Source organism: Urocitellus parryii, chromosome Y, assembly GCF_045843805.1.
Source record: "Urocitellus parryii isolate mUroPar1 chromosome Y, mUroPar1.hap1, whole genome shotgun sequence".
Classification (NCBI taxonomy): domain Eukaryota; kingdom Metazoa; phylum Chordata; class Mammalia; order Rodentia; family Sciuridae; genus Urocitellus; species Urocitellus parryii.
The window spans coordinates 22,070,614-22,096,070 of record NC_135548.1 but is presented as its reverse complement, the minus strand read 5'-3'; the positions used below and the strand labels follow the sequence as shown (position 1 = coordinate 22,096,070).

General features: G+C 48.8%; 1 protein-coding gene and 1 pseudogene across 1 annotated transcript; both read left to right on the top strand.

Annotated features, from left to right (window-relative positions):
* The first annotated feature begins 447 nt into the window (after positions 1 to 447).
* LOC144250976 (olfactory receptor 2G3-like) lies at positions 448 to 1,391 on the top strand (annotated as a pseudogene).
* A 7,671-nt stretch (positions 1,392 to 9,062) lies between these two features.
* Positions 9,063 to 11,509, top strand: LOC144250975 (olfactory receptor 14L1-like). The gene is made up of 2 exons (XM_077794127.1): positions 9,063 to 9,177; positions 10,533 to 11,509. Exons 1-2 carry the CDS (start codon positions 9,063 to 9,065, stop codon positions 11,507 to 11,509), a joined length of 1,092 nt encoding a protein of 363 aa, XP_077650253.1.
* Positions 11,510 to 25,457: the final 13,948 nt, after the last annotated feature.

Below are 25,457 nucleotides of genomic sequence, written 5' to 3'. Positions count from 1 at the left end.
TTCAATCTGGTTTTGTCTCCTGGACTGTGAAGAGAAGGGCACAGACAGAGTATGAGCACGTGTGGGGGCAGCCAAGAAGGTGCACGCGTCCCAACCCCCACCTGCACCTGTGATCAGGTTTTCGGTGAAGATTTTCGCCAGTGGCTGGCACAGTGCAGAGGCCCGTCACCCCTTCATCTGAGGAAAGCCTGTTTTCGTGACAGTCACTGCACAGTCTTTACACGCAGGCAAACACCCACTCCGTCTCTGGTCATCAATCACCAGATCCAAAGCTGAAGGTGTCTGAGGTTTCCTGCGCACAATCAGTGGGCTGGAGGGAGAAGCCGTTGGCCTCCAGGGCCAGCAGCACAGAGGGCTGGGTCTGCTGACCCCTTGGGCTCTCACAGGGCCTAGGCCTACCCTCTTGGGTCTCCTCCTCCCCTCTGCAGGGGCAGCTCCCTGGGAGGCATGGACTGGGCCAATGGGAGCTCCCCCACGGGGTTCATTCTGCTGGGCTTCTCCGCCCACCCCCGCCTGGAGGCTGTGCTCTTCGTGTTTGTCCTGTTCTTCTACCTCCTGACCCTGCTGGGAAACTTCGCCATCATGACCATCTCGTACCTGGACCCCGCTCTCCACACACCCGTGTACTTCTTCCTTAGCAATCTCTCCTTGCTGGATGTCTGCTTCACCACCAGCCTGGCGCCCCAGACCTTGGTGAACCTGCGAGGACCGGCGAAGACCATCACCTACGGTGGCTGTGTGGTGCAGCTCTTCGTGTCCCTGGTTCTGGGCTCCACTGAGTGCATCCTCCTGGCTGTCATGGCGCTGGATCGCTATGAAGCTGTCTGCAGACCCCTGCATTATGTGGTCATCATGAGCCCGCGGGTGTGCCAGCAGCTGGCCTCCGCCTCCTGGCTCAGCGGGCTGGCTAACTCCCTGATCCATGCTACCTTCACCCTGCCGCTGCCGCTCTGCGGCAACCACAGGCTGGACCACTTCATCTGTGAGGTGCCTGCACTTCTCAAGCTGGCCTGCGTGGACACCACTGTGAACGAGCTGGTGCTCTTTCTTGTGAGCATCCTGTTCCTCGTGATCCCACCCGTGCTCATCCTCATTTCCTACAGCTTCATCACTTGAGCGGTGCTGAGGATCAGGTCTTCGGAGGCCAGGTACAAAGCCTTCGCACCTGCTCCTCCCACCTCACGGTGGTGGTCATTTTCTACGGGACCATCATCTACATGTACCTGCAGCCCAGTGACAGTTATGCCCAGGACCAGGGCAAGTTCATCTCCCTCTTCTACACCATGGTGACCCCCACTCTGAACCCCCTTATCTACACCTTACGGAATAAGGATGTGAAGGGGGCGCTGAGGAAGCTCCTCTCAGGAAAACTGTGTCCCCTGCGGACATGATGTGGCAGGAGCTGCGTGGGGACCCACACCAGCCTCTGCCAGCCAAGCTCAAGCCCCACACTCCATGCCCACAGACCTGCCCCTGCCTCTGTCCTCATGAGGGTTCACAAGGACTGAGCGGTCACGTATTCGCTGGGCCAAGAGCTGAGCCGAGGGAAAGGGAGCATGCTTGAGGTCCCTACTCACCCCTGATCTGCAGGTCAGTGGGTATTGTTCAGCCCTTCCTCTCCGTCAGTTCTTTCTTATCTCAGACGCATGTCAAGATTCTCAGAAGGGTGAGAGGAACAAAGAGTGTCAGATGTTTTTTCATGACCTGGTGCATCTCCTTCCTGGTCTGAAGGTCCCTGCACACATGGTAGATACAACTATTTTGAAAGAAAAGGTGATCTAATACTGCTGTTCTGACCATCTCATGATTAAATCAATAAGACTAAGGAGAGCTCAAACGACAGCATTTCTGTTTGTGAAAAGCAGCTTTATTGAATAGTGACTGATATGCAGAAAGTGTAAATATCTAACGTGTACAACTGAATGAGTTGTCTCCTAAGCAGACACCCTGAGAAGGTCACCACGTTCACGGTATTCAATGTGTCCACCACCTCTAGAAGTTTGCTTGTGCCTCCCTTTTGTTGTAAGAACCCAGCGTGAGATCTACCCTTTCAACATTTTTGGTCCTGGGAACTGGACCCAGAGGTGCTCTACCCCTGAGCTACATCTCCAGTCCTTTTCATCTTTGGAGACAGGGTCTCAGGAAGTTGCTGAGGCTGGCCTCAAGCTTGGATCCTCCTGCTTCAGCCTCTGGAGTTACTAGGATTGCATTGCTGGGATCACAGGTGTGGCCACAATGCCTGGCTCCCTCTCAACACCTTGTTCAGTGTACAGAGTAGTATTGTGCTCCTTGTGAGCCCCCTCAGCATGCAAGACTGAAACTTTGCATCCATAGAAGAGAGTTCCCTGTTTTCTCCTCCTCCAGCCACACCCTGGAAGCCACCATTCTAAGCTGCACTTGTGCATCTGGATGACTTCCGATACCTTTTGGGAGTGGAATCCTGCACCAGCTCTCTGCAGAGCCCTTCAGGGGCATCTGCCTCCCGCTAAGTGGCAGAGTCCTCTTTACTAAAAGCCAGAATGATAGTCCATTAGGTGGATATACCTTCTCTTTCTCCCTCCCTTCTTTTCGTATTTTAATTGACACATGTCACACAAGTGTGTACACAGTGTGCTGTTTTGATATAGCTACATTTTGTGAAAAGGTGAAGTCCATGTAATTAAAACACACACTGGGGCTGGGGTTAAGGCCCAGTGGTAGAGCACTGGCCTAGCATGCATGAGGCCTGGGTTCAATCCTCAGCACCAACAAAAAGTAAAATAAAAAAAATAAATATTTAAAAAAATAAAAAAATAAAACCCACACTATCTAACATGTGTTTTGCTCTTTTGTGCTGAGGCCGTGTAAGATGACGTTCTTAGCAGTTTTCAAGTGTAAGATAAACTGTTCTCGGGCACAATGGTGGCCCTGTGCAACGAATCTCCTGGCCTGGGTCCTCCTGTCTGCCTGGGGCCACATCTGTGAGGCACAGACCCCGCACCTCGTTCTGGTCTCATCTTTGTGGGTCCAACTTTCTAAGGCTCTGCAGATGCCTAGATTGTGACAGGAGCTGGTGTGTATCTCGGCTCAGCCTGACAGGTCACTTCACACACAGTCACCAGGTCCCCACGCTGTGGCCAGTGGGGGACTTCCCTGTTCTTCGGGGCATGACCTGCAGGGCCCGCATTGATGGTTCTTTTCTGGGTGTTCTGATGGCTGGTGGCTGCACCTGTGGTCACTCCCTGTGGCTCAGCCATGCGCACTCCCACCAACCCTGCAGGGGTCAATCTCTCTCTTTGCTGATGTTTGCCACCTTCTGTTTCTATACGTCTTCTGCTTGACTGGGTTTGCGATAGAAGCTCTCCATGGAGTTCTTCCACTCAGTCGTTGCGTTCTTCAGCCACAGATGTTCTGTTTCTTGTTTTATGGCTCCTCTCTGTTGACATTGTCCTTGTGCTGATGTGTTATTGCTTCGTTTTTGGTGTCTGCTCTCGGGGCCCCTGAGACACTTCTTTGGAACGGTGGTTTGATTCACGGGTCTCTCTCCGTAGTGTCAGTGACTGGAGATGTGCTCGGGAGCCCTGATGTCCCATGCCCTTTGCAGCTTTGTGCCGGACCCTCTCTTAGGATGTAGGTCTGGCTTCAGTGGGGTCAGACCTCACAGTTCTGCCACTGAGAGACCCCGGCAGCTCCAGGCCTTTTCCAGGTAGGATTGTGTCACACTCTTGTCTCCCGTGTGAGGACGTGTTAGAGTCTGTAAACAAGTCTGGATGGCGCCTGGCAAAATGCCAGAGGGAGCGGTTTGTGAAGTAACGCCAGCAAGCCATTAAGTGTGGAGATTCCTTATTGGTTGACTGATGTATCTAGTTTATGTTAATTAAGATAAGCTGTGTGGAATGTATAAATACCTCTGTTGTCCTACAATAAACGGCTCCCACTCCAGCTGTATCAATCTACACAAGTTGTTCGTCACCCCCCGGTTATTTTGCTGCAGCCAGACTGCGGCAAGGATGCTCAGGCTGGCGTCTCCCAGGGCCGAGTGGGCTAGTGTTACCTCCAGCCCCTTTCCCTGCAGTGCTGTGCTGACCACCGGGACACCACCTCGGGCTCCGTGCCTCCCCTTCCCTCCTGTGGCAGACGTCTTGGGGCGTGCTCTGTCTGCCAGCCTGGCAGAGTGCGGGGGCCATCCTGAACTGTCCACTCTTTCCAGAGGCCTTGTGCAAGCCCCCAGGGGGAAGTGTCGGGCTGCGCTGCTTCTCCCAGTCCCAAAGCTGTGCACACAGCCCTCAGCCCTGCCCTCCACCGGGCAGTACTCAATCCACACAGCCTGCCAGCAACTGAGAGCTGCCCGGGCCATTTCTTTCCTCTCATCTGCCCCAGCACCTACATTGCTCCACTTCCCTCAGAGCTGGGGAGGTGATACGGGAACAGCCCTGTGGTACTGGGACAGGCAGGCATGACCTGCATACCTCTCTCCTCCTCCTCAGGGCCTCTCAGCTCTGCTGGCCTGGGTAGAGGCAGACCCTGATGAGGTGAACTGCTCTCCCGTTCACTCCCTGGCATCACTGCTGGGTGTCTGGGGCTCTGCAGGTCTCCTGAGGTGTGTGGCCACGTGTCGTGGTACACGGGGTATATCTGTGGGGCGTAGAGCTTCTTACTCCACCACCTTTCTGTTCACGCAGCACCTGGTCTTTTCTTCTAACTCTCACGACTCAAGGAGAGTAGTGGAGTCAGGTCTAAGGAGACCCAGCTCAAGCTGCGGAGTAGAGAAGTCCGAGTGAGACTGGGTCGCACCTGTGAACCCACAGCCAGCTCTCCACATGTTGGCCCATGGGTCTGTGCAGACAGCAGCAAGTGCTTTGCACGTGCGTGTGTTGTTGGTAGGTATGCATTCGTGTCTTGTAGTAGCTGGAGAAGAACAGGGCGAGGGGGACAATGTGGCCATACTAGAAGACAGATTTCATCAGCTGGATAATCGGCACATGGGCTCCTGCGGTGTTGGCTTTGACGTGTGAAGTGAGACACCACAGTTTGTTTTGTTTCAGACAAAGCAGTGGCCTTTCTGGGAGAGTTAATGATTTTCTCCAAAATTGGCATTAAATTATGTGTGTGACCTATTTTACAGATAGGTTTATTAAGTGTGTCCCTGAGTGAGGAGAAACCACTTCCCAGAGCAAAACAAGGCATATCGCTCTGCAAGTACACAGAGACCCGCTTCCAGGGACAATGCCCGCAGTGCCGACCATGCCTGCAGAGCAATGGCCACAGACCCTGAACGGCCAGCGCATCTTCAACAAGGAGGGAGCAGAAGGGGCCATCACACAGGACTTCACATTATGTCACAGCCAGTGTACACGAGGCACTGTGGGGGAGACAGAGTGGCCCTCACACTCGAGGCCACATGCTGATGTTCCTCAAGTTTAAAATGGACAACTATTCTGGACATGGCTCCTGAGGGGAGGGAGGCCTGAGGCTTGGCTCTGCTGGGGTGGGCTTGACCCCTGGGTCCAGAGCTGGCTTTGAGCCTCTGTCCATGGAGGACAGTATGGAGGCTGTGTGTGGCTGACGTATTGGCTTCCTGGTCTTTGGGGCTGGCCTGGAGACTGCGCCACGGCCTCTGGCTTGGTGCTGGGCTCTGCCCAGATAGGTCTTCTGTAACAGCCCTGAGCCCTGGTTCTGTTAGAACATGGTACCATGGTGGACAGTCTGGCACTGGGTGGGCCTAGAGCTAGTGTCCATGGGACCACAACAAACCACTGGGTGGGCCCCACCTCAGAGGCTGGCTTCTGTGGGACAACCTGGCTTCCAACAGCATGAAGTCTGCCCTGGATTGTGGGTCCATGGTGACGCTTTGGGGCAGGAGTAGGATCATGGATTCACTTTGGTTGAGGTTGGGGGCAGGGAAGGCTGGCCTGTCACTGGCTAGGCCTGGCTACTAGATCTCTAGGTACCAGGTTGACCGTGAGGCGTGTGCACAGTCAGGACCTGGAGCCATCTTGGGCTGCTCTCCCACGGGGCTGGAACTGAAGCCTGGACTAACGGGTCTGGTCTGCACTGGACGGCTGGGTAGCCTGGTGTCATGGGCTGACCTGATGGTGGAACAGGCTCAGGACTTAGGTGGGTCAGGGGTAGGTGTCAGGAGGAACCCTCTGGTTGTGGGGTCAGCTGGGAGGCTTGGTCCAGGGGTCCTGGCAGAGGGCCTAGAGCTACTGGTGCCAGTCCATACATGGGGCAGCCTGGAGCTGGACGTGTCTGCAGCCTGGCCTGCCGAGGCTGCCTGTGGTAGGGCGAGACTGGACACCAAGGCTGCAGAGTTGCCTGGACCTTGGGCCCTGAGGAAGAGCCTGGCTCTAGGTTTCCCTGGGATGGGCCTGGCACTGGGGTCTAAAGCAAGGTCTAGAGTTTCTCCTGTTCGGAGACCATCTCCACGTGGTCCTCGTGGAGTGGGAGAGGAGCCACAGGCAAGGGAAGCTGTCACCTCCCTCTCCTGCTGCACACAGGAGCCACCATTTCTTCTCCAGCTCCTCAGCCTGGAGTGATTGGGTTTTGGCATGAGTGGCTGTTCATGTTAATATTTCTGGAAAGGGATGAGTGTTGGAAAGTCCTAATCCACAACCTTAGCAATTAAAAGAGAATAGTTCAACAAATGAGGAAATAAACTAAGCGGCTTTAAAAAGTAAGGAAGGCTAGAAACACTCCAAAAAATTAATAACGTATATTCCTCAGAGACTACATGCAGAGAAATACCAAACTACAAACAGGAAAATGATGTTCCACCCATTTCCTCCACAAAGAATCAACATTCCTAATAGAAAACTAATGCAAACTGATACAATTAAATATCAACTCGATTTTAAATGAGGCAATATTTAACAGCACCCCAAACAGACATCCAGTGGCCTCAGTTCTGATGTGGGTGCAAAAGGGCATCACTCAGACTGAGGACAGGTGTATGGGCCAGAGCATCAAGGTCCACCTTTAAGATCAATTCACAGAAGATGCAAACACAAGATTAACACTCGTCCTCTCCATACACTTATTTGACTTGAGACAGGAAGGGCTGAGGAAGGACATAGGAATAGACCTATTGGGTTGAAGCTTAGGAAGAAAATAGAGGAACAGAAATCTAGACCCAGGCTCCATGTTTGGGCTAATGTCTGTGGTCCACATATGATTTTGAAGCTTCCCTTGCTTCAGAAAAATGCTGCGTGTAACTGAACTCTGGGTGCATGCGAAGTACTATACAATCAATTTCCAGTCTTCTACCTTCTGCCACATAAAGGAGGTATTTCCCACTAGTGCTGTCCACTGGGATTAATCAAAGTTGTGCTTTGGTTTCTTTCTCCCAAAGAACATATTTTCAATGCAAGGAAACTTACCTCCAGAGAGCTCAGAGTCATGCAAAATTTCTCTCACTAGATTTCATTTATTGGCCAGCATTTTTTTTTTTACAAAGACCATAAACTGGGCATTGTGAGGTGAACACCAGGCATGGTGCTCACCAGGTGTGTTCCTCTAGATCAGGGAAAGACTAAGATATCTTGCTCTGACCAGGGCTGCAGCACACCACACTGTGAGATCAAGCCATTTCTCCATTTGGCCTAAGAGATACTAATAGAAGCTGAGGTTCCATCTCAGACAAAGGAACAGAGGTTTGGAATTTTGAACAACTGAAGTTGCTCCATGATCCAGTTCACTAGCAATCAGTCCACACCATGCAGTAAGTCTGATCCCAGACTTGGTGAGGAAAATGATAGAAATGCTATTTTACTTCTTTATCAGTAGGTTGCACTTTTGGATTTTCACATTATCTCCTTATCTGCTGTCTAGATGGAGGACCATGAATTTTAGAATAAATATTCATTTCTTTCATTTGTATGATAGTTATTTCAGATCTTGGCATGAGCGGTGTATAATTGCCGAAAGTGTGGGGCAAAAGGACCATGGTCGTCTAGAGTCTCTACTTATGGGTTTGAACTATTCAGCAGTAACAGTTATGGAGAGAGAGAGAGAGAGAGAGAGAGAGAGAGAGAGAGAGAGAGAGAGTATGTGTGTGTGTGTGAGGTTGAAGGGGTGTTCTGTGCATAGATGAAAGTGTTTACATTGGCTGAATTCTTAAGCATCCTCTTCAATGAGGCAATCCCAGTGTCTTGGCCCAATTCTGCTCGGCAGAGCCCATGCCTGGGTCCTCCATCTCTGTCCCCATGATCGCTGTCTGGATACAGTCCTTTGAAGCCCATTTGAGTGAAGGTAGAAGTCATCTGGCTGCAGTAAGCCACAGTGAAGACAGAGCCCATCGTGAGCTTGCTCCTCCAGCTCACAGGAGCCTTCCAGTGTGCCCTTGGCTGCGGTGTCCCTCCAACATTGGGCTCATGGGCAGGTGGAGAGAGCTGGAACTTGGGAAGAGACAAGATTCCCAGGGAAAGACCCCTGGCCCACTCCCCTGGGGTTTCCTTCTGGGTGTTCTTGTGGAGCTGCCCTAAGCGGCTGTGGTGCCGACGGTAGCTGAGCTTTCACAAGCACACACAGGTGTTGGAACTCCTGCAGTTCTGCAGGGAGTCAGTTTGTTGTGCATACATTCTTGATCATGAACTGCTACGGGCAAAGTTCTATTGAGAGTGGCTTGACACACTCACAGAGACTGGGAATGTGGTCAGATGCCGTTTCACTGGACTAACCCAACAAATACAGTGGGAGCCAGATGCTGGAGAAGATTGTCACCAAAACTGCTCAGTGCTTCAGCTGTGCAGCCGGATGCTCAGGATTCTGCTGCTGGGTCCGAGATTGTGGATGAGAGCTGAGGGCCAGGGCATGAGAGGGAAGGCCCATCCCAGCTGCGGCCCAGCAGACCCTGATGTGGGCACACCCTGATCCTCCTCCTGTCTCCTCATGCTGTCTTCTAGACGCCAGTCTGAAAACCAGCGAAACACCCATCAAGACCTGACCCAGGAGCAGCTCCCACCTGTCTCCAACAGCACACAGCAAGGCCAGCGTGTTCAGGACACCACCTCTGTCCCTCGTCCCCTCTTGTCAACCAGAGCAGATGCCCCTTGGTGCTGTGCTTGGTTGCATCCTCCACTAACATGCCCCCTTCAGAGCTCAGCAGCTGCTTCTGGCGAGGCACAGAGCCCCGGGAGCTGTGGTGTGCCCCTGCGAGGGGCATCGAGGAGGGCAGTGCTCTCAGTCATTGTGGGGCAGGTGCCTTCCAGGTCATGGAACCCACTCACTCCACTATCACCAAAGCTGAGAAGCCCTGAAGAGCCCCCACCTTCCACAGCAACAAATGTACACTTCCAAATACGTCTGCTCCACAGATGAGAGCAGCCCCGCTAATTTCTCCCCACCTATGGGTACTTCTCTCTTCTGTGAATACTATGCCTTATCTTTGTGGTCAGATCCTTTTCTTTTCATGGTCCCCTGTAATTTTCTTTTTTTGTTTTGACTTTATAATTTTTTAGTGTGTTTTAATTAGTGATATATGATAGTAAAATGCATTCATGCACTTTGACATTTCTTACATAAATGTGGTAAAATTTCTCATTCTTCTGATTGTATGTGTTGTGGAATCACATTGGTGATTATGTGCATAAGGTAGTAATGTCTGTTTCATTCTACCACCTTCCTATTCCTCCCCTCCCTTCACTCCCCTCTACCTAAGCTAGAGCAACTTTATTCTTCCCTAGTGTCCCTGCCCTTATTATGAATTAGCATCTGCATATCCGAGAAAACATTAGGCCTTAGGTTTTTTGGGATTGGCTTATTTCACTTAGCATGATATTCTCCAGCTCTATCCATTTACTGGAAAAGGCCATAATTTCAAGGGTCATATTCCATAAATATATATACCACATCATCCTTGAAACTCTAGCCTGCTTAGACAGAAGACAGAAATTAAAGGGATACAAATAGATAAAGAGGAACTCAAACTATCACTATTAGCCAATGACATGATCATATATTTAGCAGATCCAAAAAAAGTACACCAGAAAACTTCTAGAACCAATCAATTAATTCAGCAAAGTAGCAGGACATAAAATCAACACCCATCAATCAAAAGCATTCCTATTCATTAGCGATGAATCTACTAAAAGAGAAATTAGGAAAACTACACCATTCACAATAGCCTAAAAAAAAATTGGGAATCAATCTAACAAAAGAGGTAAAAGACCTCTACAATGAAAACTACAGAACACTAAACAAAGAAATTGAAGAAAACCTCAGAAGACAGAAAGCTCTCCCATGCTCCTGGATAGGCAGAATCAATATTGTCAAAATGGCCCTACGACTTGAAGTACTATACAGATTTAATGCAATTCCTATTAAAATCCCGTGTCATTTTCATCTCTCCAGGCCCCTGAGGTCCTATGTTGTATTTATTGAGGTTGTACTTTGTATCGAGTGCTGTGCTGTGTGGTGGAGATTTCAGGTAGCAAGATAGTTTCCACCTGTGCATGTGTGTGATTTGTCATGCATCAGTCACCTGCCTGGCTGCTTCAGGGACATCATTGCAGGCATCTACGTAGACAGAGCTGTAACCCACTCTTCTATCCTAGGAGGAAGCTGGGCAGCTGCAGGTGGGAACAGCAGTGAGGCTGTGGTGTTTCTCCTCGTGGGGTTCACAGACTCCTGGACGGTTCAGACCACACATGCGGTCCTGTTCTTACTAGTTTACCTGGCGGCTCTCACGGGGAACCTCCTGATCATCACGGTCACCACCGTGGACGTCCGCCTGCAGACCCCGATGTACTTCTTCTTAAGACACCTGTCTTTCTTGGATTTCTGCTTTATCTCTGTCACAGTCCCCAAGTCTGTCATCAGTTCATTCACCCAGGACACCTCCATCTCCTTCTGGGGGTGTGCCCTGCAGGCCTTCTTCTTCATGAACTTGGCGTCCACTGAGATGGCCCTCCTAACGGTGATGTCCTATGACCGCTGTGTGGCCATCTGCTGGCCCTTGCACTACGAGGCCATCATGAGCCAGCGTGCCTGTGTCAGGATGGTGTCCCTGTGCTGGCTGAGTGGTGGCATCTCTGGGCTCATGCACATGGTGGCCACTTTCTCCTTGCCGTTCTGTGGGTCCAGCCAAGTCCATCACTTCTTCTGTGACATTCCCCAGCTGCTCAGCCTCCTGGACTCCACAGCGATCCTCCCTGAGGTCCCAGTCATGGTCTTCGTTACCAGCCTGGTGATTTTGTGCTTCGGTCTCATTACGCTCTCCTACGGGTACATCTTTTCTACCGTCACGAGGATCCCGTCCAAGGAGGGCAGGTGGAAAACGTTTTCCACCTGTGTCCCTCACCTCGTGGTTGTGACCCTCTTCCTGGTGTCTGGCAGCATCGCCTATGTGAAGCCCGTTTCCAGCTCACCCTCCATCTCTGACCTTCTGCTGCCTGTGTTCTACACCGTGGTGCCCCCCACCCTGAACCCTGTCATCTACAGTCTGAGGAACAAGGAATTGAAGGCAGCCCTGAGAAGGCTGAGAAGGCAGTGTCCCATGGGGGCTCCACCAGGGCCTGCCCTTTATGCCTGACCTGGTCTAGCCAGGAGCCTCGAGCTTCCCCACCGGGGATCCCAGGGGTCACTGAGCTCTTTCTTTCTTGTTTTTTTTTTTTTTTTTAATGAAATTCCACTGTATTCTAGCAAGACTTTCCATATTTTATTTTGTTGAACCCTGGATGGCACTTCAAGGTACCTTGGACTGTGCCAAATATTAGTACTTATGGTCTTTATTCATTTTTTATGTGTTATTTTCCTAAGATTTCATAATTAATATTTTACTCATTAACATATCAATTATCACAAAATGAAAGTGTAGTATAAATTAAGTATGTATAAATAAATATATTAATCACAGTAGAACAAGATCACAAGTATTAAAATGAACCAGATGGGAAACAAAGAAAAGCCGGTGGACTCAAAATGTTTTAGATGTGAGAAGGTGTGATCAGGCAGACCAAAGCCTCAGGGGTTGTCGTCATAGTGAATTGAGGGCACATCCATCAGGAGGAGCCCAAGGTATATGATTTGCTCAGGAAAAATGGCAGAAGGAAACGTCCATGTTGGCTTGTTTTAATGACATAGTATTGGGCTCACGGACCCTAACCATCCCCTCCCAGGGGAGGCACCAGCTGAAAGGTGTGTGAATGTCTGCAAGTGTGCACGAGCCCGGGGCACCATTCCCTCTGTGAGTCCATGCTTAAGTGTCCCTGTGAAGGGCATCATGACCTTGATATCCATGTTTAAAATTTCTTTAAGTTTTATTTTACTGGACAAATGAAAGTTGCATGCATTTTTGGAGCATAATGTGAAGTTTTGACTAGTTTGCAACGTAGAATGGTAAATCAGGCTCATATTTCCATCACCTCAAACAGTTATTGTTTCTTTCTGGTGAGAATGTTTAAATTCTCTTTTAGCTATTTTGGAACATAAAATGCAGCATTAGCTGTGGTCACAATGCAGTGAGAGGTCGCCAGAAGCTCTTCCTCCTGCTTACCACACATGGCACCTCTGACCGGCATCTTCTTCCCCAGTCTGCCGCAGTCCAGCTGCAGCAAAATAGCTGGGGGTGATGAATAACTTGTGTACATTGATACAGCAGGAGTAGGAGCCCGTTTATTGTAGGACAACAGAGCTATTTATACATTTTGCACAGCTTATCTTAATTAGCATAAACTAGATATATCAGTCAACCAATAAGGAATCTCCACACTTAATGGCTCACTTTTGTTACTTTTCAAACCACTCCCTCTGGCATTTTGCCAGGCACCATCCAGACTTGTTTACGAACTCTAACATTCCCCTGGCAAAATACCAGGTGTTATTTTGACTTGTTTACAGACCTTAACACCAGTCCACCTTCCTGCCAGCCTGGTCCTCACCCTCACTCTCCTGCTCACTTGGTGGGCAGGTGTTCAGAGCCACGCATGAGTGGAGTCAGTCCTGCTCCTCATGCTGGGCCTGTTCCAGTTGGCAGCTGTGCATGGTAGGAGCTGTATGCAGAGGTGAAATGGTGACTGCTAAATCCTGTCTCAAGAGAAAAGAAAACTCGAAAGCCTTTGACTGACCTCTCCAACCCCAGGAGCGGAAAAAGAAAAATACACCATGTGTAAACCAGCAGGAAAGACAGATGATAAAGGTGATGGCAGAAATTGATAAAAGACATTAAGAAATAAACATGATGAGCAACACTGGAAGCTGTTCCTATAATAAATTTAAAAACTGACAAACTACTTTAGGTCACCTAGAAAAAATGAAGGAAGACTTGTATTAATAAAGTCAGGAATGAAAGAGGAGAAACAGATACAGAACTCACAGCAGATAATTTTAAAAGTAGCTTTACAGAAAAGCTGTGAACTGCTGTGTGCTGAGTGGTATTCCCTCAACAGAGTGCTGGGGTTTCTGCCACCTCAGAAGATGGCTTCATCTGGGAACAGGGTCACAGCAGGTTAAGTAAGATGGGTTTGTTGGTGTGGTTAAGATGGAGACCCAGCCAGAGCAACAGGAGGGAAGGACATGTTGTCCTCCAGGTAGGAGAGGGAGAACCAAGTTGCCCTGATAGCAGATGCCGTGATGCTATGCACAGAAATCCTGAGACTCTACCCAAAGCCTGTTAAAACACAACCAGGAAAGCCACATCACGCAAAACCACATACAAAAACCCAGCAACATCTCTAACAACAAAATCAGGGGAAGGGACCTCAGATAATTTCACTTACAATAACGTGAAAGAGACTACGTAAATTTCACAAAGTGGAGGGAAGATCTGTGCTCTAAAAATTGCAATCATTAATGAATAAATTAAATAGACATAAACAAATGGAGAGAGAGCTTGTGCTCAGGGACTGGAAGCATCAGTATCACTAATTGGCCATGCTGCCTAAGTGACCCGAGATTAATGGAATCCCTGTGCATTGGAATTTCCATACAGAGATTCCAATGCAATTTTTCATAGCAATAGAAAAAAATCCTAAAATTCACCTAGAACCACAAAATACTGACTAGCCCTAAGCTGCAGGTGTCATATTCATGGCTTCAAAATATATTACAAAACTAGAGTTATGCAAGCATTGTGGTACCATTATAGAAACAGCCATGCAGCCCAAGGGACCACAGTCGAGAGCCCTAACATAGATCCTCAAGTCAGAACTAGCTGACCTCTGGCAGGACTCTCAGGAGCACACAGTGGACAAAGGAGCTTCTAAGCTGAGGGAACATTGTGCTGCCAGGTATCATGGGGGAGCAGGGAGATGCTGTTCAGAGGGTGCAGTTCTCCAGGAAGGAGGAAAGTTCTAGCCTCTGGTGCATGCAGCATGCCAACTGCAGCCACTAGGATGTGTTTTGTACTTGAAATGTGTTGGGACGAGGGTCTGACGTCTTTCTCCTAAGACCCACATGTGCAAGGTCACCATGATGTGATCCGCATGTTGACCAGACTAACAGGTGTCATTCATTTCTCATGTTGCATATGTGCATCAAACTCCATCCTGCCCATCTTAAATGTGTATGATCTTTGTGTCAGTAATACATCAATAAAGGTTGAAAAATACAAACACTTCATGCAATCTTCAGTCTGTTGTCCCCTTTGAGAACCTTGGTGGCCACATATTGAGGCCACTTCACAAGGTGGTAGAAATATGGCTCAGGAGTCCAGCTGGGAGAGACTCCACCAACCAGCTCTGAATGTGTCTTGTATTGGTCACGAGGCCTCTGAGTGGCAGGGATTGTGTCTGTAACACATCCTAGAGGGCTCTGACGTCACCGTACTTGACGTATTTCCAATGCTTTGCTCTGCTTTCTACCCCTTCAAAGGACAGTTAAAACTGTGGAAACCAGGGCTCAGGAAGGCATTAATCTGCCTGCAGACTGCACAGCTAGTTCTGAACCTGACAGAGGCCAATGTGTGATTTCTAAAGCCAGTCTGTGAAGGATGTTTACCTGTGTCTCCACGTTTTCCAGGGCAACATACATTTCTAATCATGCTGTATGATTACATTCTCTGTATGTTTTTAAATTGTTTTCCTGTGGATATCCACACCACTTGTTGAATAGATTTTTGCCTGTAAATTCTTTGTTGTCTTGCCAACAGAGGCATATGTGTGTGTGTGGTCCTCGGTCTGCCAGGTGCCATTGGGTCTGTTTATCTGCTGATTTCACAAGACGGGGAAACCACAGCTGCATGACAAGGCTTCCAGTTAGAATATGTCAGGTCACTCCATTTTCTTACAGTTTTGGATGTTGTGCAGGGATTTCCAAGTTCATTGATGATCAGCTTGTCACTTTCTCTAAGTGATTGTTGGAATATCTTGTTTGGAATTCCTGGAGAACTGGACTCTAAACATAGTGAGCTCACACTGAGCGTGACAGGTCTTTCCATCTGTGTACATCATCTTCAATTTCTCTCAGCCGTGTTTACAAGTGTTCACTGAAGCAATAATGTTTAATTTGCAAATGTTGTGGAGTTTTTCTGATCTCTGGATACTGATTTCTGATTTAATATTGCTACTGCCAGGGAGAATGTTCTACAAATGATCCATAATTTTAAATGGATTAAAACATGATTTATGGCCTACCACAGGGTCTGTTTTGGCGAATACTCTATTTTCATGAAAGACTGCATTTTCATGACTATACCTGGCGTTCTCTTATTGGATAAGTCCCGTCCTCAGTGATATTTAAACTTCTGTGATGTGAGTGACCTCGTGGATCTACCACATAGGAGAAGAGGGCAAAACTTTTCAACAAGGGCAGCACCTTTTCTGTGTTTATTTTCAGTCTGGGGAGCTTTGACAACAGGCAAGGCACACTTGATGCTGTTTTATATTCCTCATGAACTATGTCTAGTGTCATTATAAACTTGCCTGCGAGGCACAGCCCATCTCTGTAGGCCAGCTCTTTTCCTTCAGCTGGCCTCTTTGGCCCTCTACTCATTGAAAGTTCACCCCTCTTTACTTGCCTGGCCACACATTCCCTTTATCATCTCCGGTCTTACAATGTCTTCACTGTTCTTTGACTTGGTGAGGAGCTGCATCCCACAAGGACCTCTGTAGGTGATGGAAAGGGAGCCTGTGTGTTATATGTGGCTCCCTGGAGTTCATGATTTACACGTGAGTGTGTGTTAATGTGACTGACACTCCCTCGGTGTCTGTGTGGTCTGGTTCCAGGGCCCCTGGGGATATCATGCCCAGGATGCTCAGTCTTCTGTCCAATGGGCCACAGCTGAAGCACTTACAGGTGCTCTGTGTAAACCTTCCCTGGATACAGAGTTGTCTGCCCACTGACCATGCTGCTGACATCTGTCACTCAGAATTCTACCTCCAGCAAAAGCATCCCTCAAAAAATAAAAGAGGAGTTAAGCCTCTCCCATCTCTGGGTTGCTCAAGATTCCTAAGACACTGGACATGCCATGTCCAAGTTCAGAGTTCAGGAGCTGCTTCTGAGGTGGCACTGAGCCTAGGGAGCTTGTGGTGTGCCCCTTGGTGGGGCATGGAAGAATTTGGTGCTCTCTGAAAGGGCTGACCATGGTTGCCCTTAATGTACCGAAGGTCACAGAACCCACTCACTCTCACTGTCACAAAGCTGAGATGTGCTGCAGACCACCCCTCAAGAGCAGCAACTGTTAGGCTTCCACATCCGTCTATGGCACAGATAGGAGCGGTACCAGCACTTTCTCTCCATCTGGGCTTACTTTTCTCCTTTGTTAACACAGCAACCAACCTCAGAAGGAAATCAAGCAAATGCCACAGACATCCGTTTCATGGAGGATAATTCCAAAAGTGTGTCTGTGTCTGACCCTACCTGCTGCTGGATTGATTGTTTTTGCATCTGTGCATTTCAGTGTTGTTGAGCTACTCTTTTCTGGTAGCATCCTTAATTGGCCTTGGTATCAGGGCAAAGCTGGCCCCATTGAGCGAGGTATAAGTCCTCCATTTCATTCCAATTTTGGGGGAGAGTGAGAAGAATTGGTCTCAGGTCTCCCTGGACATTTTCCTGACTTCTTCCATGAAGCTGTGTGGTGCCAGGCTCCACTTTGATGGGAGAATTTTATTACTGACTTTATCTTCGTACCCACTACTTGTCTGTCTGGATTTTCTGTTTCTTCTTAATTGGGTTTTTCCAGGTTGTGTATTCCTGAGCATTTACCTATTTCTTGTAGGTGATTTAACTTGTTGGTATGTGACTGCTCAAAGGAGTCTTTCTAGTCTATACTTCTTTTCTAGTCATTATTATTTCCTTTTATTGATTTGGGGTTTAGTTTCCTCTTTCTCCTCTACTTTCTTGATGAGAGGCATCAAAGTGTTTATTTGAGTTATTTATTGGTTCACTTTTGGTGGAGGCATCTATGGCTGTAAGCTTCTCTTAGAAATGGGTTTGCTACATCTCAAGATCTGGGCATGTCCTGGTTCCATCTTTCTCAAGATACTTTTAGACTCTATTAGTTTCTTCATTCACTCCTGCAGTAGCCTACTGTTTAGTTTCATGTATTTGTGAATCTTCCAAAATGTTTCTTATTACTGATGTCCAGCTTAATTCTACTATGGCCAAGCAATATGCCTGGTAGGACTCCAACCTTGTTAATCTTGTGGGAGTCGATGTGTGGCCGGCCACAGGATCCAGCCTGCAGAATGTTCTGTGACCCTGGAGGACAGTGGCCCTCTCTTCCCTCGGGAAGTCGTCTGTCCTGCCTCTACCTGCTGGGTCTAAGCCCCGGTCCCAGCCCACCATTTCCCTCCTGCTCTGTCGAGAGGACCTTCCCTGTGGACGGTGCGTGCTGCGGGGGCCCCCTGCTGTCGCCTACAGGTCTAAATGTTGCACTGTTGGATGCTCCTGGACCTGACAGGGCTACCTCCTTGTGGCTCCTCCCCTCTTCACTAGATGGTGAACTTCTTTGTTCTCTCTTGAAGTCTGTTCACTGCTGCTCTGGCCACCACTCCCTCAAATGCCCTGGCAAGATGCTCTTAGCCCCTGGTCAGAAAAGTGGCTCGTGAATTGTGCCCAGCCAGATTGTGTCATCTGCAGAACAGGGGAGGGCTTTGCCAGCTGCTGATCTGAAGGAGTTTATCATCCAGAATGTAGGAAGAACCCAAAAAAATAACACTAAAGAAATGATAGCCCAATCTAGAAATGGGCAAAAGAACCAAGCAGACACTTCTCAAAAGGAGAAGCACCAAGGGCCACCAAACAGGAAAACCTGCTCCACACCTGAGCCCTCGGAAAAAATGCCCATCAAATCTACCCTGTGATCCCGTCTCTCTCCAGCTACAGTGGCAGCCAGCGAAGACACAAAGAATAGCATCTGCTGGGGAGGACATGGGGAAAGGAGCTCTTACACACCGCAGAGGGACACGAATGAGTGCAGCCACGTGGAAATCCGCATGGAGATGCCTCAAAAAGCCACAAATGATCCAAGTCCCAGCTGGGCCACTCCTTGGCATTTGCCTGAGATCACTGGAGTCAGCATGCTGCAGAGATCCGTGCACACCCAGACTTACAGCAGCACAGCTCACAGCCACCAGGTAGGGGACCAGCCCAGGCGCTGTCAGCGGATGAGAGGATGAAGAAGGCACAACCTGTGGATGCACAGTGGGGTTTTGTTCAGCCATAAAGAAAAATGCAATCACGTCATTTGCGGGAAAATGGATGGAACTGGAAACCATCATTCTGAGTGAAATAACCCAGACACTGAGACAAAAGTATCACATTTTCCCTTAAATATTGTAAACGAGGAAGGGAATGGAAAACAGGGAGGCCAAGGGAGTAGCAGGGAGACCCCTCGAGGGCAGTGGTCTAGGACTGGACTCGTCAACCGTGTGCTCATGATGAGCCAACAAAACCACCACTCTGCACAGCCTCCTGCACCACAGGGGGCACCAGCCAGGAATGGAAGTGCTGGGCTTGCAGCCAGTGAGTCCTGGAGGTCATCCACACGGCATCCTGCTGGGGCCAGCAGCCCCGAGTTCCACACTGACAGCTCCCAGGATAGCTGGCGAGAGGTCGTCATCCCCCAGAGGAGGGGTCGTGGGGCCAGCTGGCCAGCAGCAAACTCCAGGAGTGATGGCCAGCTCCAAGTGCGCTGGAGGCTCTGCCTTCGAGGCTCCCACCTGCACAGACTTGCGAGGCAGACCCACCATCAGTACGGCCTCTGATGTGTCAATCCAACCTTGAGGGAGTGGTTTAAAAAACAAAAAAAGACAAAACAATGACAAGTAGGAGATGGTGTCATGTTGTCAGTGCTCCACGGCTGACGCCCTGTGGCTGATGCAGAAATGAATACTTCAGAGGAACAGACAACAGCTGCTGAGCCCCACTCACTGCAGAGACCAGAGGTTCTGTCCGCAGGTTGGAGGCCTGCCCTGCTCCCTAGGAGTCCTGCACATCCTTGTGGACTCGGGTGCACCTGGTCACACCTCACACCAGAGATGTGTTTCCAAGCTCCGTGCTCAACGGGGTGCAGCCTATGTAGTCAAGGTTTTGAGAATAAACAAATGGAATGGGGCCGAGATGAGAGGCAGAGATGAGGAACAGGGTGGAATAGCCCCTCAGGCTGCCCACTCACTGAGAAGTGTTGGAGGTGGGCTGGCCACAGTCTTCTGTGCAGTGGCCACCTTGGGTGACTAGGCTTCATGGGCAGGGGCATCTGCACTGCTTGTGGATTTTGCCCTCGCCTTCTCTCTGCCAGAGCCTGGCTGGGTCCCTTCCCCACTAGCATCCGTGGCCCTTGGAGGTGCCTCGCCTCCTGCCATCTCCTTCCCATTCCAAGTGTAGGAAGATGAATACAGCCTCCTTATTCTTAGCCTCCATCTCTGTGTGATTTATGCTCACTCTATCTGTGATTGGCATTATGATGCCTCGTGCACAGGTGCCTACCAGACACCAGCCTTGGTCCTCAGCCTGGGCATCGCCTTCCTTGGGTTGGTAGCTGCTGACTACAGCTGTCACAGTTCATGCTGCAGGTGCTGTGGACGCGGACGAGTTTGTCTGAAGCTGCCCTCTCCCCAGTTATCTAATGAAATGGCAGATTGGATGTTCACAGAGAAATGGGTGGACATGCTGAAGTCAGGGGTGGAGCAGACGGACACGTCGCGATTGTAATATAAAGAGATGATTTCTGTTCATACAATAAAAATGAACATTAAACAATGAATGCTTCTGTGTTAAAAAGGACAGTCACGTGTCTCTGTAGAGTGAGATTCGAGTGAGGTTCCATTCCACCGTTGAATCCAGTCACGGTGCATGTGGGGAAAGACTTCTGCTGCTCAGCCTGTCTCCAGTTAAAACTCAGTGGGACCAGCACAACAGCCAAATCCACTGTGAACCACATTCACCACCCAGGAACCGTGGGTGCAGGAGATACTATCTCGTTTTGTCCAGGCTATGCTTTTGCTCCAAATGGTTAACTGGCCAGTCCATCTATCCATCTGTCTCCTTATCAAAATGACCCAAGGACCGCAGTATGGACACTTTCTCCATGGTTTTTCCGTGTGGACTAGAAGACCACCCCCTCACATCTGACCGGCAGCTGGAGCCACCAGGCACTGGTGGGCTCTGTAGAGGGTCCTTCCCAGGGTGCTCTTGATCTCCCTGTTTCTCAGACTGAAGATGATGGGGTTCAGGAAGGGGATGCCAGGGTGTAGGACGAAGCTGCGGGGTGGGTCTGAGGGTGGATGCCAGACTGTGCCAGTCTGTGCCAGACTCAGATAAGTGACAGGGAAGAAATGACCGAGAGGGTGAAGTGGCCATCCTGGGGGAGCAGGCGGGCAGCACTTTTTTGAACTTCCGAGGAGCACATCTGCAGCTCAGTTGACAAGATGTTGACATAGGAGGTGAACGCAGCAGAGCCATGCGGACACTCACAGCCAGGGCCACCGGCTCAGAGAGCCACACAGCCCGGGAGGAGATGCTCAGTCTCGAGGCACATCACAGAAGAACTGGGGGCTCCCACTGGCCTCCGTAAAGGGAGTCTGGAGAGCATCCCAGTTGGATGGCCCAGGAGCTGCCTGCTGCCTGCACACACAGACAGGGGTCATGGTGATCCCCCAGTGCAGCCGGCAGCAAACAGCAAAGTAGTGGTGCAGGACATGACCACAGCGAGGACTCCCAGGACCAGAAGATAAATAGGCAAGTTTGGGTGGCACGGGCTGGAAGGGAGATCTGTTTCCTTCCTGTCACAGAGTTTATGATTGATTGGAATGGTGAACAGAAATGTGACCAGCACCTAAAGGGGTTGGTCATAATACATGCACACAATGAAACAGCATGATTTGATCAATTCCATTCCCAGTCCCTTCCCTCCCTCCCCTCCCTCCCCTATCCCCTCCCTCTGTCCTACTGGTCTCCCTTCTGTTTGTTTTTAATTTGTTCTAATTAGTTACAGATGACAGTAGACTGCTTTTGATACACTGTACCCATGGAGCACAACTCTCCTTCCTCTGGCTGTAATGGTGCAGAGTTACTCCAGTAGTGTGATCCCACGTGTATGTAGGGTAATAGTGTCTGTCTCATTCCAACGCCTTCCCCTCCCCACAGCCCACCCTTCTTCTCTCTCCCCTCTACATAATCCAAAGTTCCTCCATTCTTCACTACCCCACCCCCCCACTATGGATCAGCATCTGTTTAACAGAAAACATTTGGCCTTTGGATTTGGGGTTTGGCTTATTTCACTTAGCATGATATTCTCTAATTCCATTCACTTACCTGCAAATGTCATGACTTCATTAATTTGAAGGCTGAGTAATATTCCATTGTGTATATACACCACACTTTCTTTATCCATTCATTTGTTGAAGGGCATCTAGGTTGGCTCCATAGTTTCCCACTGTTATGTATAATTATCATGTGCCAATAAAAAGGGGAAAATAAGAATATAAATTGCCGGTTGTGGTGGCACACGCCTATAATCCCAGTGGCTCCATAGGCTGAGGCAGGAGAATAGAGAGTTCAAAGTCAGCCTCAGCAATAGCAAGGTGATAAGCAACTCAGTGAGACCCTGTCTCTAAATCAAATACAAAATAGGGCTGAGAATGTTGCTCAGGGGTCAAGGGCCCCTTAGTTCAATCCCTGGTACCTTCCTCCCAAAAAAAGAATTCAAGTAACAATAAATGTTGATGAGAAGGGGGAGAAAAAGGTACACTCATATTGCTGGTAGGACTGCAACTTGGTGCAACCAATCTGGAAAGCAATATGGAGATTCCTCAGAAAACCAGGAATGGAACCACCATTAGACCTAGTTATCCCACTCCTCAGCATATACACAAAGGACCTAAATTCAGTATACTGCAGTAATGTGGCCACATCAATGTTTATAGCAGCTCAATACACAGTAACTAAACTATGGAACCAACCTAGGTGCCCTTCAACAGATGACTGGGTAAAGAAAATGTGGTATATATACACAGTGGAGTATTACTCAGCCATAAAGACAGATAAAAGTATGGCATTTGCAGGTCAATAGATGGAACCAGAGACTATCGTGCTAATGAAATAAACCAATTGCAGAAAACCAAAGGCCAAATGTTCTCTCTGATATGTGGAGGCGAATACACAATAAAAGGGAGGAGGAGAATAGAAATTCATTGAATTAGACAAAGGGGAATGAAGGGAAGGGAGAAGGGATAGCAATAGGAAGACAGTAGAGTGAACCAGACATATCTTTCCTATGTTCATATATGAACACACAACCAGTGTAACTCCACATCATGTACAATCACAGGAATGGGAAGTTATGCTCCGTGTATGTATATTATGTCAAAATACACTCTACTGTCATGTACATCTAAGTAGAACAAATAAAATTTTTTAAAAAAATCTAAAAGGGATAGATTGCCTATAAAGAATATCTCAAGCTCCACGGCTTCATGTTCCGTCAAATGACGGCAAAGGTTAGAAGATTCCCAGGCAGAGCTCCCACACGGATCGCTAGGAACAGCAGACCTTGCAAAAGTTCCAGACTCCCAGGAGCTTGAGATGTCTCCCAGAAGGAAGTCCGTGAAGAAGGTGGGGTGGCCGGCTGGTGGGCTCTTAGAGCCTGAAGCCAACTGACCCAGTGATAAGATGATGCCACAAACAAGAGGGAGATCGTCCTCACCTGTAGGGAGTGAAACCTGGGCGGTGAGTGGGTAGGTTGGCTGGGGGAAACCTGGGCAGTGAGTGGGTAGGCTGGCTGGGGACACAGGCCCCACATACAGTGTAATCTAATGTGCTAACCCCAAGGGCTGGTCACAAGGAATGAGGAGGACTGGAGGTGAGCCTGGTTGCAGCATTCTTGCCTAGGATGGGTGAGGCCCTGGATGCCAGCTGAAAAGTCAGGATGTAGGGGAAAACAGAGATGCTAACAGCATTGCCTGGTGCACCACACCTCAGAAAATAGAGCTTTCTTCCAATGGGATATGAAATATCCCAAATATAATATAAATACAAACATTAAAATACAAGATCACAAAGGAATGAGCGACAGATGACAGATGACGAGTGCACCTGAGGACTGGATATGGCTCTCTGCACACCACGGCTCTCCCACTGACTGAGCCCACGGCCCAGGGTCTTCTCGAGCACGGTGTGTGTGTGTGTGTGTGTGTGTGTGTGTGTGTGTGTGTGTGTGTGTATGTGTGGACCGGGCCGCGGGCTTTGCCCTCCTCCTCCTGCGGGCACTGCGGTGCCTCTGAAGCTCCCCGGGCAGCGAGTTCCTAGCCTCTTCTGTGAAGCTGACCCCTTCAGTAACTGGTTTCCACATATTTTTTCCCCAGTCCAGAGAGATTATTTTGAAAGTCTTTTGTAAGAGAAAACCTTAGGATATGAATCTTAAAAACTCGGAAGAGAGCATGTTCTCCATACAGGTTTCTGGAGTGGTAATTCAATGACTAAATAAATCTATCTAAAAACGTGTGCAACATAAACCAGCTAATAAATAAGTAACACAGGTTCCGGGCATTTCATTCTCCAATCTAAACCAACTTAACCAAAAGTGCCTGAGTTCCAAAGCCACCGCCCTTAGTGCTAAACTTGCACAATAATTTTGGAAAAGGAGAGCTGAGGAGGAATCAGGGGACCTGCCGGGCAGAGTGCTGCCAGTCCACACCCTCTAGGGAGCTGCCCTGGAAAGAGCCCATGTTCAGGATGGTCCTGGTGATTCTGCCCAAGGAGAGAAAGCAGAGAAAAAGACCTGGTCTCACATCCAGGAATAAGGACGAGGTCCCGGGAAGCGGGAGTCAGGTGAGAGGTGCAGGGTGTGGGCCCCCAGCACCCCGGGTTCCCGTGGGCACTGCTGGATTAGAGGCCAAATCCGTGGGAGGCTGAATCATGGGAGAGAAGCTAGGATCTTGGTTGACCTCACGCATAGGGACAGCCAGGGCTGGAGGGTGAAGGTGGCCCCTGCTGTGGACGGAGGCAAGGGGCACATGCTGGGCAGGAGCCATAGGACAAGAGGCTCCTGGATCACCTGTGGGGACAGAGTCTAGGGGTGTCACCGAGGCTTATGTGGCCAGAGGGAGGGATGGCAACGGTTTGTGGATAATAAGGGTCACTTTGATGAGATAATGTATTCAGGTTCATTTGTAATTTATTTTTAAATTGCTGAAAAAGTACATCTTGAATGTTTCACTCCCCCAAAGGGTAAATACAGCAGGATTTGGTGGATAAATCACATCCCACAAATACATGTATACTTGCCATTTGTCAACTAAAAATTAAATAAACAAGTAAAAAAAAATATATCTAGGAAAAATTTCCCCAGAAGGTTTGAATTTCAACATAGATGAAACCTAAATTGTGATGTTACAATAACTGAAAACACAATCATAAATACTAATGTGGCATTTCACAAACCCACCAACACAATACTACTGCGTCCTAGGGCTAGAGTCAAAAGGAAGGGTCATCAGAATATAATTTTTCTTTTTTTATTAACCATGGGGATTAGAAATCCATCTATCTGTATATTCAGATATCTGGAGGAGAATAAACCTGGGTGGAAAAATCTACATAAACATTTAAATAGAAAGGAAGAAATGGGGGTAAAGATAATGCAAATCCACACATGCAAAGAATCATAAAGATAAAACCCAAACTTTGTAAGACTGTTACTTGACTGTAATTGACAGTGATGTGTTTTCTTTGGAAATCTCTTCAAATGACCCAGGTACAAATGGATTTAAAGAACAAATATGGATATGTTGATTAGCTTGATTGTGGTGATTATTTCACAATGAACATAAGTTCTACAATCACATGCATGCAATTTTAATTGTCACGTATATATAAATAAAGCTGCAGAAAAAACATTTGTAGAATCCTCGATTATGAAATTGAAAGTGTGGGGCTATTTCAGGGATTAAAGGAGTGTGAACCAAGCTCAGATGGTCACTAGGGTCGCATCTGGATGCCGAGAGGTTCATGAGGCCCACATTCTTGCTGTGGCTTCCACACTGAAGAATAAGTTCTGAGACAACACAGTCCTGGAGGGCCGGCTGTCAGGTCCCAGGCTGCGT